The 15,508-nt window shown below is 42.3% G+C and overlaps 1 protein-coding gene across 1 annotated transcript; it reads right to left on the reverse strand.

The window, feature by feature from the left end:
- Nucleotides 1-1,435: 1,435 nt before the first annotated feature.
- Nucleotides 1,436-6,806, reverse strand: LOC143001851 (forkhead box protein K2-like). The gene is made up of 9 exons (XM_076151687.1): nucleotides 6,332-6,806; nucleotides 5,612-5,806; nucleotides 5,372-5,513; nucleotides 5,104-5,250; nucleotides 4,367-4,560; nucleotides 4,085-4,275; nucleotides 3,726-3,983; nucleotides 3,269-3,457; nucleotides 1,436-3,159 (listed from the first exon to the last, which is right to left on the reverse strand). Exons 1-9 carry the CDS (start codon nucleotides 6,625-6,627, stop codon nucleotides 2,945-2,947), a joined length of 1,827 nt encoding a protein of 608 aa, XP_076007802.1. The 5' UTR covers nucleotides 6,628-6,806; the 3' UTR covers nucleotides 1,436-2,944.
- Between the last annotated feature and the right edge of the window lie 8,702 nt (nucleotides 6,807-15,508).

Raw genomic sequence — 15,508 nt, forward strand, 5'->3', positions numbered from 1 at the left:
ATAGATGAATATGCATGTGTGTGTGTATGCTGTATGTTCACACAGCAGGATCAGGCAGATTGTCAATGGTTGGTCACTGATCCTGCTTTGTGAAATCACTTTACTAGACTTTCTTGTTAAAACATAAGCCAGACTGAACATGTAACTATGTAGAATTGTACAGAAATGTAGCAAAATAATTGTGGATCATTGTTTTTTCCTTTTCTTTTTTCATACATTGTGCAATATGTTTAGTTTAACCACTTGTTGTTGCGTAGAGCTTGACAGTGTCTATTTGCTCGAGCTGAAAAGCCAAACGGAGGGTTCGAGTCCTCACAGGACCTTTAAAAGTTGGCTGCTAACTGACGTCTGAATTTGGTTCAAAACTGTACTTATTCCCTCTCAGTTAATCCAATTTCTTTCAATAGAAAATCTCTTTGATGGCCTTAGTTTGAACATGTGTGCTTCATCTTGTCCCCCAAAGAGCTTTGATAGAATCAGCTCGTGTAAATCAGGGAATCGGGAATGCTTTGTTAAAGCGCGAGGCCATATACAAGATCTGTTCTGTGCCGTAAAGCAGAACAGTGGAAATGTACGCTTAAGTATGATTCAGCACAATGTGCTCCTAAGATACTGTATATCATTTATGTTGCTTTCTGCAGTAGAATGTCTGCAGGTGCTCGTCTCACTGCGTTGTTCAACACTGGCACTCATCACTGACCACAGTAGGGAAGCTACAGAAACAAGAAGCCAATGTTTTCTCCTGTGACACATTCTGAACAATTGCAAAATCCTGCATTAAATGTGTGATAAAAAACATCTTTTACAGTTAGATGTTACTGGGTTCTTTCATTTGGATTCTTACGTCCGTGTTTCAGAGGCTTACCTGAGGCCGTAGAGAGCAGAAGCCTTCTTTCCCTCAGAGTTACTCTTCTGCACTGATTGATTGATGCTGTGCTGTCAGGGGTCGGAGCAGCTGACCCTCATCTAGCCTGATTGGCTGGAAACATTGGTGACGCTGGCATTTTCCTCAGTGGACAGTAGATGTGTTCCACAAAGGAATCCAGGTGATGCACCAATGCAATAGGGGCATTCGACAAATAAAAAGGGAAATGAGTTTAGTAAATATTTGTGAACCAAATGTATGAATGACAAATACAGGCACCGAATGAAAAGAAACCGAAACGAATGACAAACGCACACATCAAATGAGGAATTAGGACACATCTTAAAATGAAAACATATTTAATTTGTGTGGAGGTTTGTTTGACTAGGGACTTTTAATATTCAACCTTTGTGTTCATTGTTTGATGGTTGCCTTTTTTTATATTTGACCTTTGGTGATTTGTTTTGTAAAGTATGAGCATTCATTATTTGGAACTGGCACAAAATATGTTTCATATCACTGGAGCTCTATAGAGCCACCAACAAAAGGTCAACTTTTCAGATTCCAGAGCCAGAAGGAGGTAGATTTATATTTTGTTAGGTGTTCATCAAAGGTCAGGATCTTTGACCCCAACAGTAAGGGACTCAGTGGATGGAATGGAGTCTGGTAAACTCATTCCATGACCTCTGGGTAGGGATTTAGGGCCTGGTTGTCATGGTGACAAAAGGCGCTGTCCAGATACAACAGGTCAAATAAGTATGCATGTCTTGGCAGATGTATGTTTTTTGCATTTGTAAGTCTTTCCCTGAGAAATAGATTTAAAAAGAAACAAATAAATATTCAGACATTTGTTCGTGTTTGAATTTTCTACACCGAGAAACTTTTGGGCGAGTCGTTGTGTTTTAAATAAATTTATAAAAAAAGAGCATTTACCAACTGAAGCAGAACAAACACTTAACTTATATTCCTTGTGGGACAAAATACAATCTAAACAGACTTTAAGTAGCCTCCGTATCATAAAAAAAAGGGGCTGAGACTGCTGACTTCAACACAAAAGGTAACAAAACAGCTCACGATGGCAAAAAACAACAAGTTTTAAAAAAGAATAAAAAAAGGGTTAAGTGCAGCTCTATGCAGAACCATACAGCATTGATTCAGTCAAACACTTCAGATCCATATTCAGATAATCCGCTCTCAAGTACATTGAGTCTAGATCCATAACATGCAAGCATATGGTCAACTGTGCATCGGAATATACCTTTACATCTCATAGGTTAAAATATGAAAAATCTATAGATGTACAGAGATAAGGGAGCAGAAACAAATCCACTCCATAGTGTTTTCTTCAAAGGAAAGGGAGACTACATTCATTTCACAACCAAAAACATCTCAAAACATCAGGTGATCAGCTTTAAAGTTTCATAAAGAGCCCGGTTCTAGCTTTTGTGTGTTGATCATCGTCTGTGCGGAGAAAGAGTCGATAAAAATTCATTGATACGCGACGACATACGACAGAATACTGCATCATCTACTCACGACTGGGTTAGTTTAGGGTCAACATGGAGGATAGCTGCCAAAGATGGGGTTGTACACATTTCCGACACACATTAAGCTCTCGTCTGTGATGCTACCTGGGGGCGATGCCGTCCACTCTTCCTCGTCAACCCGGTGTGTGTGTGTGTGATGGATCTGGAGGAGCACAGTGAAGTTAATGTTTGGCTACATGGTTAAATATCCGAGAAATGTTTTATTTATCATTATTTTGGGGGAGCAACAGAGAGAGTTAGTTGAGGTTTCAGTCATGATTCTGTGCTTTTCGAGTCGGTTGCCGTGGTATTTCGTGGTCTTGTATCGGCAGGAATGGAAGGAAGGGTTGACAAGGAGGCGGACGCGTCACGCTTAAGTCCGTAGGAACGTTTCTATATCTCTTCTCCTTTAATGTCTTCGGTGCGATTAGAACTAGTTAAGATGGGAGGGGCGAGAGGAGAGCAGGGTGAGAATCCCCGAGGGTACGTGGCTCAATCAACAAAGGAGAGGAAGGGTCCATCCTCTCCAGACAAGGTGCTACTTGTCCCTGACCTATTCGCTGACCCCTTCTTCTCTGGCTCGGTCCCTGGGAGTCTTGTTGTTCACGTCCGCCGCTTCAACTTCCGCTCCCTCCTCAACTTTCCCCCTCTTTGATTCGACTCGGTCCTCTCGTCCTCCGTTCTCTCGATCTACGTTGTGTCTTTTTGTTGGAAGGGACGCAGAAGCCGAGGCGTGGGCCGCCAGCAGATGGAGAGGGTTTGCGACGGCTGTTTGGAAAAAGACGGAGTTTAGTAAATACGAGCGGCCACAGCTACAACACCAAGGTGACAGGAGTATGTCAGGTTTGCTGTACGTGTGTGTGCGTGTGTGTGTCACCTGTGCCGATGGGATACAGATGAGTCCCGTTCTGTGTGATGGTCTTGACTGGGAGCTGGTGCTGACCCAGTGGAGCAGTTTGTTGTAGAATGGTGAGCGCTGTGAGCGGTGCAGCTGGAGAAGTCTGGATGATGCGACCAACTCCACCCACAGATGAGGCTGCCATGGACGGGACGGGCTCCACTTTCACTACAAAACAGTGAGACATTATTTATGTATTATTGTAATTTATTATCATCAGGCTGCCTTAATAAGTCTCTGTTCTGATTGGCCAGCGGTGACGGAGCAGATGCTAGCCACACACACTCGCTGACTGGCCTTAGTGGTTGTGTCTGATAAAGTGTGTTACATGTGGATCAACAATCAATCATCAATGTATTCATTTTATTAATAGAAATGTATGAATAGAAGTCAAAGGTCAATCAAAGAAGCTTTTGAAACATGAAACACGTCTTACCTTTCATGTCTTGGTGGTCTCCGCCACCGTTCACCTGAGCTTCTCGGGCCACTGTAAGAGCACGCTGTCCAGCAACAGTTGCCATGGTGACTGCAGGGATTTGGTGGACAACGTGCACCGTCTGCATGATGGGGGCGGAGCCGAGCGTTGTGGTCACGATGGCGGGTGCTGCCATGGTGTAGGTCACAGGCTTGATGGTTGTTTGAGGCATCTGACGCTGAACAGCGATCAAGACCGGCTGGTTGTTCAATGGTGACCCTAGCAAATGGAAGGGTTCAAAGGTCACAGTTTGATCTTGCAAAATGTTGACTTGGTTTTTATAAAGGGCAGATGTCAGATGGGGTCTTGTTTTGTTTTACCTGGGGAGTTCTGAGCAAAGCGGGCCTCTTGGATCACAGCCAGCTTGGACTGGACTGTAGCGGTCGGGGTCGGGGCTGGCTCCGGCTCCATGGGTGTGGGGGACCCCTCTCTAGAAAGGCTGTCTGGGGTCTGGATCCCACTGGAGTGGGCAGACAGCGCCCCCGTGTGGCTGGGAGAGGCTGGAGCGCTCCTGGGGCGGGGAAAGGAAATGGAGGGTGATAAATGGTACACATCCCAACAGAACCAGAACACAGTGGTATTTAGATGAACCCGTGCTCTACCTGGAAGAGAGAGGTCCTACTGGGGTTCTGAAGCACGGCACTCCCCTGGGTCTGCGCTTCCTGAAAGCTTGTTCAGTCAGCTTGCCCTGAGAGGAAGGGTCAATCCTCCAGAAGGAGCCTTTGCCTGGCTCCTCCTGAGAGCGAGCCACTTTAACAAAGTATCGGTTCAGAGACAGGTTGTGGCGGATGGAGTTCTGAAACACAAACATAGGACACACATTTGGAACGTTAGGAAAAGCTGTATGGATCCAATAACCCTAATAAGTATGTGTAGATGTTGGGACTAAAGGAGATGGGTAAGCAAGCGTCTACATTTCGGAATTTTTTCTTTTTGTTTAGTGGTTGACAGAGCCTGTAGAGTTTGAGCTGGAGGATGAGTTTGATGCTGGCCTTTGTTTCCTCTCCCTTATGTGTGGTCTCTGTGATAAACTGTGTATTTGACTGATTTGATTCTCTATTATACTGGCAGCCTTTGCAAAGCTCCAAAATGACTACTGTGGATCTTTAACGCTCTTAAACCAAACAACACCACCAGAGAGAAGCTTTGTAGTGTTGAACACGCCTCTAAACAGCCTTTTACTGGAGTGTGTGTCTGCTGCAGAGCCTCTCACTCACTCCTCACAGATTCTTTGTGAGGAATGACTTGATTCATACCAACATTGACATGGAGGTTCAAAACACCCAAAAGGCAAAAGTTTGGCATGCTTATACAGAGTAACTATGGTGAAGACACTCACCTGCCAGCCTTTGTCTGCTGTCCTGTAGTAAGGGTAGTTCTTGGTGATGTGTGTGTATATTCCGTTCAGTGTGAGCTGTTTATCAGGGGCCGTGGTGACAGCTTGGACTATTAGTTGTGCGTATGAATACGGTGGCTTGGAGTCGTCCTGTGGGAAATGTGGAAAAACAAATTCAGGTCCTTTTAAAAGCTCACCAGGCAGAATGAGAATACATCGTCTCTCTTCTCTTCACTTCACTCAAAACACACACACACACGCTTCCGCTCACCTTTGGGCTGTCTTCACCCGAGGCTTCTTTGTCGTTTTCTAATTGGGAGTTGTCCTCGATTGCGTCGCAGGCCACAACGCGCCCGGCCCTGTAGCTGGAGAGTCCGGCCCCACGTGGACTCGATGGACAGGAGTTTGCAGCACTGCGAAATGGAGAAATCATCAACCATCTGTACAACACTTTGACCTTGGGTTTGAAACACGGAGACACTATCTGCCACTGTGTGACGCTCTGCCTCACCTGAGGGTGCCCGTAGGTGAGGGCAATGGGCGCATGAGGTTGGCAATATTATCAGGGATGTTGATGGTCAGTGGTGCGATTTGGGGGCGGATGGGCTTCACCGGGGATTCCAGCACGTTCCTCGCCTCCGTCTTGTCGTCAGATAGGGCCGTAAACGTGATCTTTATACTCGTGCTGGGAAACCGGAAGCAACACCTGCGAACCAAGACGACAACACAAAGACAAAAACATACAGTAAGTGTCATCAGTCAACCAAGCTCCTCTATCTGCTGCTATAAACAGAGGTCTGGTTGAAGCAAAGACGTGATGGTGAATTGAGACTCAGCTTCACAGTTTAAATATGGATTACCACCATGAGTATTAAGTAACATTAATCATGGCCAATATATTTTTAATAGGATATATTTGGCCCGTTTTGCTGAGTGGCTTCATTCAACGCATAAACTAAATTACAACTACGAGTTTGGCATAGTAGGTCCAAATCAAGACAGCCAGGTTCAAAATCCCTACAATCTGTCTGTTTACCTGCTTGTTTGTGAACAATATTATCGTTAATTCAGTTGTTAAGCTTTCCTATGTTGTATAAATTGTTAGAGAGCAGCAGCAGAACAGTAACGTATGGTTTGGTGTTGCCTGATACAGCAACACGTGCAACTGAGCGACACAGCAACGCAACAATAACACACGAATCCAACCAGAGTGTAGAAATGTCGAGCTTACATTCGTGGAAGTTGGAGAGGCGGCGCCCCCCTCCTTTGGAACACCCCGTCAACAAACACACCGTTCTTCCCCAGGCACCGGAGATAGAATTCCCCGGTGCCCGCGTCTTCTTCCACCGCGGTGAATATTTCGATGTGTCGCCGGGAGATGAAGCTCGAGTGTCCCATGCTGACATCCACTGAGCCCTGCGAGGAGTTCCGGCCAATGGTTACCGAGCGTTTCTTCATCAGATATTCGAATTCTCGGCCCTCCAGCCGGGCTACCGGCGTCCCCGACAGCACGCTTACTGCCGCCATCTTCTACGTCTGTCTTTTAGAGAAACGTAGTGTTTGAAATTTGAAGGGGGTGAAAATTTAGGGTTTTGTAAGAGGGGGGGGGCCAATATTCGCCGTTAAAAATTCGGCTAGGGAACGTGACAGACCGGGGTACACAGCGGCACCGACCCGCCGTGGAGAAGAGAAAGAAGAACCGGCATTGACCAATCAAATGCGGCCAAGCGGCCGCAAGGGCTGTGACAGACAACCATTTGAACCAATCAGAGACAGGCTTGGGGAGACAACTACACATTGCTTACCAATGGGATCAATAATATAAATAGTCTGGAGAAAAAAAATCGTGTTTGGTTGCACTGCAAGCTGACACGCAGATGGGAGAGAAAAAAACAGGGTGCTGGATTTTGAGGAGCGGATTTTTTTGTGCAGTACATAAAAGAACGTGGACCTGGAGTGCAATATGTGTAATATACATAAATAAAATAATTTAACAAAGATAATAATAATAATAATAATAATAACATGACATTTGCTTTCACTGCCAACAATACAGGAGAGAAATAATACTAATCAATATTACTGTGCTTGCTATATGGAGAAAAATTATTATAGAGAAATTATAATAAATAAGAGAAGAAAAAAGCAAGAGAAAGGGTAGTGTGTTGCTACGTAACACCTTGACATCAGACTGCTGCCGTGCTGGGGTAGAAACACAACAACAAGCTGGCCAGGTAGAACCTAATCCTCGTTCCCTTTGTTACCACAGTGGTGAGCAGTGTTGTATTTAGTTGACCCAGAGCTTGAGTGTGTGTCTGTCATTGCTATGCACTGTGCAGTACCTGGCAACAGGTAAGGGAAAGACACATTAGGTGTGATGTGGAAACTGAGGCCTCACAGAAAGACATTGTGTCACACACACACACTGATGAATAAGTAATGCCTGGCTGACACATTTTCAAATAATCACCATCAGTCATGGGGAGTGGGCATTTATATTCCATCTTAAGTTTCAGAAAGTCTTGTGGAAGAAGAGTTTTGCTATTATCAATTTGATGGTGACAGTAAAGTTGAGAGGTGAATTTGAAGAAAGAAAGGTAGAGGTAAGGCAATACAGCGAGTATTAGCAGTTAAACTTATTGAGATGTTTCCAGATCAGATAAGGAAGGAAAGAAAGTATGGCTAGGAAAGAAATAAGGAAGAGAGGAAGGACAGGAGAAAGAAAATACTTGAAGAAAGGAGGAGAGAAGGAACAGAATTGTGATAGATGGAAGATATCAAATTTTCTATTCAACTCTTTGATATTCCTCTGATGGCCGTAAGTACAATTGTTAATCTTTGTGCATACTGCCAGGAACACAGGAGTGTACAGTTGTTGCACGCCAACTCAGTGATTACAATGGGACACTGTGACGCCCACACCCAGTCATATACCTTATAAAGTGATTTGCGTCATTTCATTGCTCTCCTCCTCTGTGTCCTTTGGTTTGTTGTTGAGGAACTATTGTGCTCGTAATATATTGTTGAAAGTTGTGCAACAGAGAAATCAGCTGTGCCGGGTAGCTCACGGAAACTGTATCAGATATATTTGCATATATGAAACAAATCTGTAAAGAAGTTTGTTTCCATGAAATTTCTGTGTTGTGTTCCATTGTTTCTACTTGTCACACGAACCCACTCTTGTAAGATGAGAGCAGTTCCTGCCCCTGAACCTAATGGACCCAGTTTGACAGGTTTCTGATAGGTGGAACTACCAACACTCAGATTTCACAACAGGAGAATCAGCACAGAGTCAAGACCAAGAGCCACTGCTCCATTACAATTAATATGCAGTAAATACAAGATCACAGAAAGAGGGGAAAAAGAGAGAGAAGCAGAGAAAAGAAAGAATGGAATGTGATACACAAGTGGACAAAATGTATAAGGAGACGAGAGGACGGTGACTTGGGTTGATGAGGTGTTCAGTCGGGTTGTTTATGACAGCGTTGTTGGAGATAAATAGTTGTGTTCCGTGTTGTTTTAGCAAAAACACAACAAAGACATGTGAACTCAATGAGTCATTTTTATGTGAAAACTTTATTCAAAGACAAATAATTTACATCTGTCACAAATTCAGTTCATTAAAAAATAAAACTTTGTATTTGGTACACATATGTACATGTTAAGAGCGTTTCTTCTTCTGTGCACAGCCCTCCTGCCTGTTGTGGACGCAGGGCTTTTCCCTGAATAAGAAAGTCTGTATTATTTAAAAGTGACTTAAGTTCATAAGACGAGGGTTTTCAGTCTTTTGGAGAATTTGGAAAGTGCAAAGAACGACTCTGTGTCTCTCCTTCAGCACGGAGAACCGCACCTCACCTGCAAGGGGGAAGAGAGGGAGACAACAACAAAATTAAGCATGGAGCAGAAACAATTTATTCACATTTTGTTTCATTTCAGTTCCAGTCTGGATTTGTGTTTTTTACATTCCGATTTGAGTTCTTTGTGACCGCCATCATTTAGTTTTTTGTGTTTAGTGTTAGATTTGAAAAAGAAACTACAGAAACCACACAAAAGTCACAAAACATTGCATAAATGAATCGTGCAAGAGCTTGCAAACTCTAAAAACATCACCATAAAACACTTTAAAAAACCTAAACATTTTTCTTAACGCTTGAAGCCTTTCATACAGCCTTTTAAAATATTAAAGGGTGATGAATCATCTGACGGATTCATTTGGTTTACAGTAAAAGACTTCACTCCAACCCTAACTCATCCTTCAGTCATTACCGGCTTACAACATTAACATTTCATAACAACATCAATCTGGGCATAACTCAATCTGTGCCGGCCGACTATTAAAGCAATCAGTTCATGGAATCCTGTTTGCCAAACATTTGAGCGTTATGTTCACTGTGCCAATATTAATCCACCCAAACATCTATCACATGTAATCCATAAACATCTACGTTCATGACTCATAAGGTAGTATAACAGGTGGCTGTTGCAATAGCAGTGTTGTCCTTAGGTGGAGGCCCTGAGATAAGACAGTTAATATTGTGTGTGCTGGGTGTGCTGGGTGTGGGCTGAAAACGGGCCTTTGTCACATTCAAAACGCTTTTACAGTAAATTATACAGTTCCTTGTTTGGTAAGCTGTGTTTGTCCATTTTGACCACAACAGACGGCAGAATTCCAGAGCTCAAGACAATAGGAAAACCAGACTAGACCCGTTTGAATGAACTAACTGGAAGGAGTGTGTGCATGAAGCAGACTTATAGACGAGTCGATGCATCCTGTGGCCGAATGCTGAGGCTGATCACTCTCCATTCTATTGGATCAATAAGCTAAATGTAATTGAGCCTCTTTGCCCAAATGGTGTCTGCCCTATGATGCAGATCCAAGCAAACTCATGCGTCAAATATAAGAATATAAGAACACATAAGAAAGTGAGCAGTCAGGAATCACCAACAATAACATTTCAGCCGTTTCAGGTTCTATTGTTACATGATTAAGTAGGTTTGGAGATATTGGATATTGGGTTTGAAAGTGTCACAAGCACAAAGTAAACTCTGATAATAGAGGAATAGAGAAAAGGAAGAGGCCTGAAAGTGAGGAGGAGGAGGAGGAGGAGGGAGGGGGGCTGTTTTTGAAAGAGCTATAGAGGTGAAATAAGTACAAACAGCAAAGTGGGGGGAAAATGGTTGATTGCAAGCATTCAAGCGTTAGTTTTCAGATTCTTACTTAAACATTAGCAGAAAACTTACAGATGAAGTGGCAATAGTGATGAAGAACAGCTTGCTTTGATAGCAGGTGGAAAAATGACTTAATGACTGAAATTACTAAGAAAAGATGAGCGATTGGAGGACAGACGGAGGCAGGAGAATGGAAACCCATTAAATAATAATAATAAAGAGAGGGAATGAAGGAATATAAATGTGAAAGATTGGAGGGAGAGGATAAATAGGAAAAACATAAGTAATTAAAGATAAAAAAAAGTTTAGACAAGTGAGAAACCTGCAGCGTGGTATGAATTGAATTTAGTTGTGAGTGAATAACGCACCGTGTCTTGTTAGAGCAGCCTCTCTGCTCTGTCCCCCGCTGTCTGCAGAGACACGTCTGTACTCTTCAGGACCCCCAGCTCCACCGTTTTCTCCGCGGGGGTCCACTCTGAGTCTCCGTTATATCCTCCGTTGTCGTGACCCGTGCAGCCGCTCGTGTTTTCCCACGTAACCCGAGATGGTGCATGAACAGGCATCGCCCCGATATCCTTCCCGTTTCCCATGCTCTTCTTTTTCTTCTTCTTCTCTCCCCCTCCGGCTTCCAGGGGGTCCATCACGCTCTTGGAGAGTCTCTCGGACAGCTTCCTGGCCCAGTGCGTAAAGTTGATATCCAAGGAGCCTCTTTCGTCAAGGTAGAGCTGTATGTTCCCCGTGTACCACAAAATCCACCAAATCAGACTAAGGAAGATAATAATCGAGCCGGTGTAGATGAGGAAATCCCCATAGAAGTGACCGTCCACGTTCAGTTTCCCGAAAATCCCCACGAGAAGTACAGCCAGGCCAGCGGCATCAAAGATGATGGCGAGGAAGAATAGCGGCGCACAGTTCCCCACGCAGCTGTGCGCCATACCTGAGGATCAGCGCACAAATGCAAATTGTCTCGTTTGTCAACACGCGCATTTCCAAACTTTACACCTGCACGCAAACTCCGCCCTTCGATTCTAACAGGAACCTCATTCCCGTGCTGCCTTCAATGCACCTTGGAAATGTTGAAGTTCTTTATATTGCATGTTCAGCGAAACGCTCCTGGTCTTAAGGACAAAGTGCAGAAACGTGTCTAGATCAAGGGAGTAGGTTTGATTTTGACATTGGTGGGGACACAAAATTGTCCTCCTGAAAGTTTATTTTTTTGCATTTGCAATCATAATTTTGCGTCATCAAACAAGCAAACAATCATAGTCAGAAAATTGTCATGTTTATAATGCATATCTGAATATCTAAAGAGAATATCAGTAAATAAGAATTTAATGCATTCCACAAGTTATAGGTTGCAGCAACTAATGAAAGAAAAGGAGGCAACTACAAAGAGTTCTCAGCTTTACTCTGTAGTGCAGGGCTGTAGGGCTGTAGTGCAACTGTGCATCATACTGTCAATTAACATACTGTAGATCAATAACATTGGACATACATAAATACAATACAACATTGTAAATAAACATAAATGAAATGTACATGTGTTTTTCACTAATACTCAAATACAAGCAGATTAGTGTCCACTGGTTGTTCCTATTTGAAAGAACCAAACACACGCCTACGCCGGTCTGTAGCAGAAATGAACTCCTGGCAGATTACTGTCAGGTCAGTGTTGTCCAGTTTTTCCTGATGGACATGGCATACAGCAAGGTTGTTCAGTCTTACTTGTGTCATGGTGGTTCTGAGCCATGTTTTAAGTCTCCTAAGAGCACTGAAACTTCTTTCAGCCTCAGCTGAAGAAACTGGGATGACTAAAAGCAGCCTGACAAGGGATTCAACTTGGTCAAACAAGCCTCTCACTTCAACTGTCAAACCTCTCATTATGTCAGCCACTTCAGCACTAGATTTGAAAGTGTATTTGGACCTAAACATGGCTAGTTAGTCCTTCACTTCTCCAGTCAGGAGAGTTTCTTCCAGCTTCTGCAGGACATCTAGATCTGGTTGGTTGAACCTCTCCTCAAACTGAATATGTACACTATCTAACATTTTATAGAACTCGGTTCTATAATGCTCCTCAGCTGAATGTGCTGGCTCGCCTCACTAGTGTATCGTTTTGGTGGCTTTCTTTGGTGAGGAATCTGGATGGGTTCAATCCCAAGAGAGGCAACCATATTAAAATCCGTTTAAGCTGACGTGACCCAGGCACAATATGCCACACATGTTGACAACTTACACTTGGCGGTTGCAGATAACATGCACTGTCTGCCTCCCGTCCGGTCCAACTAGCAGGTAACTTTTACAGGCAGATGTAGTGACAGCGGGGACAGCCAATCACATGTACGTAAGCGATATTTAGGTTAGAGGCGGGACTTCTAGCAGAGACCGACTGTTAACCCTTTGTGTGCCATAATCATTGATTAAACACTACGGACAGCGGTTGTATTGATAGGGACTACACTGTAGCAGCTGATTATTGGTAGGGACGTGTCCCTAGCGTCCCTACCCAATTCTACGCCCTTGATCAACAGGAATAAACAGTTCTCGCCGTTTGACTGAATTACGACCATTTGTGTTGCGATGCCATCTAGCGGCGTTATAGCGTAACAGCACCATCGCTAAACGTTATTTAATGATAAACTATACTTAGTAATTGTGCATTCAGGGTAATATCAACTTGATTTAGCAATTTTTTTAATTAAATAGTGAACAGAATAGATTTAAAGCATAGTTTGTTTAATATTAAGAGGCCAAAACAGTTCTCGCCGTTTGACAGAATTTCGACCGTTTGTGGTGTTTAACGCCATCTAGCGGCATCATTTAGTAACAACACCGTCGCCCTATTTTGAACGTTATTCAATAAATACAAAAATAAAACCCATACTTAGAAATTGTGCATTCACAGTGATGTCAACGTGATTAGGTAAAATTTTAAATAATACAAATGAAGAAAATACGTGTAAAATATGGTTTGTTTAATATCAACATGAATAAACAGTTCTGGCCGTTTGACTGAATTACGACCATTTGTGTTGCGATGCCATCTAGCGGCGTTATAGCGTAACAACACCATCGCTAAACGTTTTTTAATAATAAACTATACTTAGTAATTGTGCATTCAGGGTAATGTCAACGTGATTTAGCAAAAATTTAAATTAAATAGTGAACAGAATAGATTTGAAGCATAGTTTGTTTAATATTAAGAGGCCAAAACAGTTCTCGCCGTTTGACAGAATTTCGACCATTTGTGGTGTTTAACGCCATCTAGCGGCATCATTGAGGAACAACACCGTCGGTCTATTTTGAACGTTATTTAATAAATACAAAAATAAAACCCATACTTGGAAATTGTGCATTCACAGTGATGTCAACGTGATTAGGCAATATTTAAAATAAAACAAATGAAGAAAATAGATGTCAAATATAGTTTGTCTAATATGAACAGGAATAAACAGTTCTAGCCGTTTGAGGGAATTATGCCCATTGGTGTTGCTTTGCTTCCATCTAGCGGCGTTATACAGTAACAACACAGTCACCCTATTTAAACCGTTAAACAAACTATATTTTACATCTATTTTCTTCATTTATTTTATGTTTAAGTTTGCTAAATCACGTTGAAATTACCCTGAATGCACAATTTGTAAGTATAGGTTTTATTTTATTTTTTATTTATTAAATAACGTTTAAAATAGGGCAACGGTGTTGTTACTAAATGATGCCGCTAGATGGCGTTAAACACCACAAATGGTCGAAATTCTGTCAAACGGCGAGAACTGTTTTGGCCTCTTAATATTAAACAAACTATGCTTTAAATCTATTCTGTTCACTATTTAATTAAAAAAATTGCTAAATCAAGTTGACATAACCCTGAATGCACAATTACTAAGTATAGTTTATTATTAAATAACGTTTAGCGATGGTGTTGTTACGCTATAACGCCGCTAGATGGCGTTAAGCACCACAAATGGTCGAAATTCAGTCAAACGGCAAGAACAGTTTTGGCCTCTTAATATTAAACAAACTATGTTTTACACCTATTCTGTTCACTGTTTCATTTTTAATTTTGCTAAATCACGTTGACATTACCCTGAATATACAATTTGTAAGGTAAGTTTATCATTTAAAAACGTTTAGCGACGGTGTTGTTCCTCAATATTGCCGCTAGATGGCGTTAAGCATCACAAATGGTCGAAATTCAGTCAAACGGCGAGAACTGTTTTGGCTTCTTGATATTAAACAAACTATGTTTTACATCTATTCTGTTCACTATTTCATTTCTATTTTTGCAAAATCACGTTGATATTACCCTGAATGCACAATTGCTAAGTATAGTTTATCATTAAATAACGTTTGAAGAAGGTGTTGTTACGCTAGATGGCCGCTAGATGCCATCGCAACACAAATGGTCGTAATTCAGTCAAACGTCAAGAACTGTTTATTTTAATTGAGAAAAGGGGAATAAAAATGGGCTCTGAGCAAAAACCCGTATGAGTCTACCTATCAAGCCATATCATATCTACTTTAAAGCTGTCATGGACCTATTATTAATAGACAGCGGGTGGCCAAACTGGACAATCAAGTGTTCAAATAAGTTTTAAAATGAAGACGCTCATTAAAACGATAGACTGCTTCGAATCACTGACAGTATTTGCAGGCTGTGACCTCAGGGCGTCGTGGGGCGAAGCCTGATGTGTACAGGTCTAATATTATAAAGTAAAGCAGTTATCAACCTTACCGTACTTACTACTTACTACGTACTTTACTTTAGGAGATTATTTCCTAGTATTACACAGTTAGACTTTTAATAATTCCACTTTAAAGGTGATTTGTCTGGTAATTATTTATTTCGTTTTGTTTAAAAGTGTTGCAGTTTTATGAATTACAATGTTTGAAATAAATTCCAGTGGAGTTTGGAAGCTAAAGATGTGTATGTGATTTGTACGTGTGTGGAACTACTGGCTGACTAAGAATACTTTTGCCTTTTCTGCCATGTCCCCAAGGCCTGCTGGCCTCAACAGCCAGCTTTCCCCAGGTCTACCTGCCCTCTCAGCCCGTCTTCCCTCGGCACAAACCAAACAACAGGACAGATAACTGCTGTTTGTTTTGGGTCAAAGCCTTGGAACAACAAGGCAAGGCATGTCCAAGGACACATTGTTGCGTGATGTGATGATGATTATATGGAAGGTTCAGAAAATGCGGGCGTCAACAAACTTACCCTCACTCAGAAATCCAAATAGTAAAA

Source organism: Genypterus blacodes, unplaced genomic scaffold (assembly GCF_046128005.1).
Source record: "Genypterus blacodes isolate CSIRO-AG114 ecotype Tasmania unplaced genomic scaffold, CSIRO-AGI_Gbla_v1 ptg000055l_1, whole genome shotgun sequence".
Classification (NCBI taxonomy): Eukaryota; Metazoa; Chordata; class Actinopteri; order Ophidiiformes; family Ophidiidae; genus Genypterus; species Genypterus blacodes.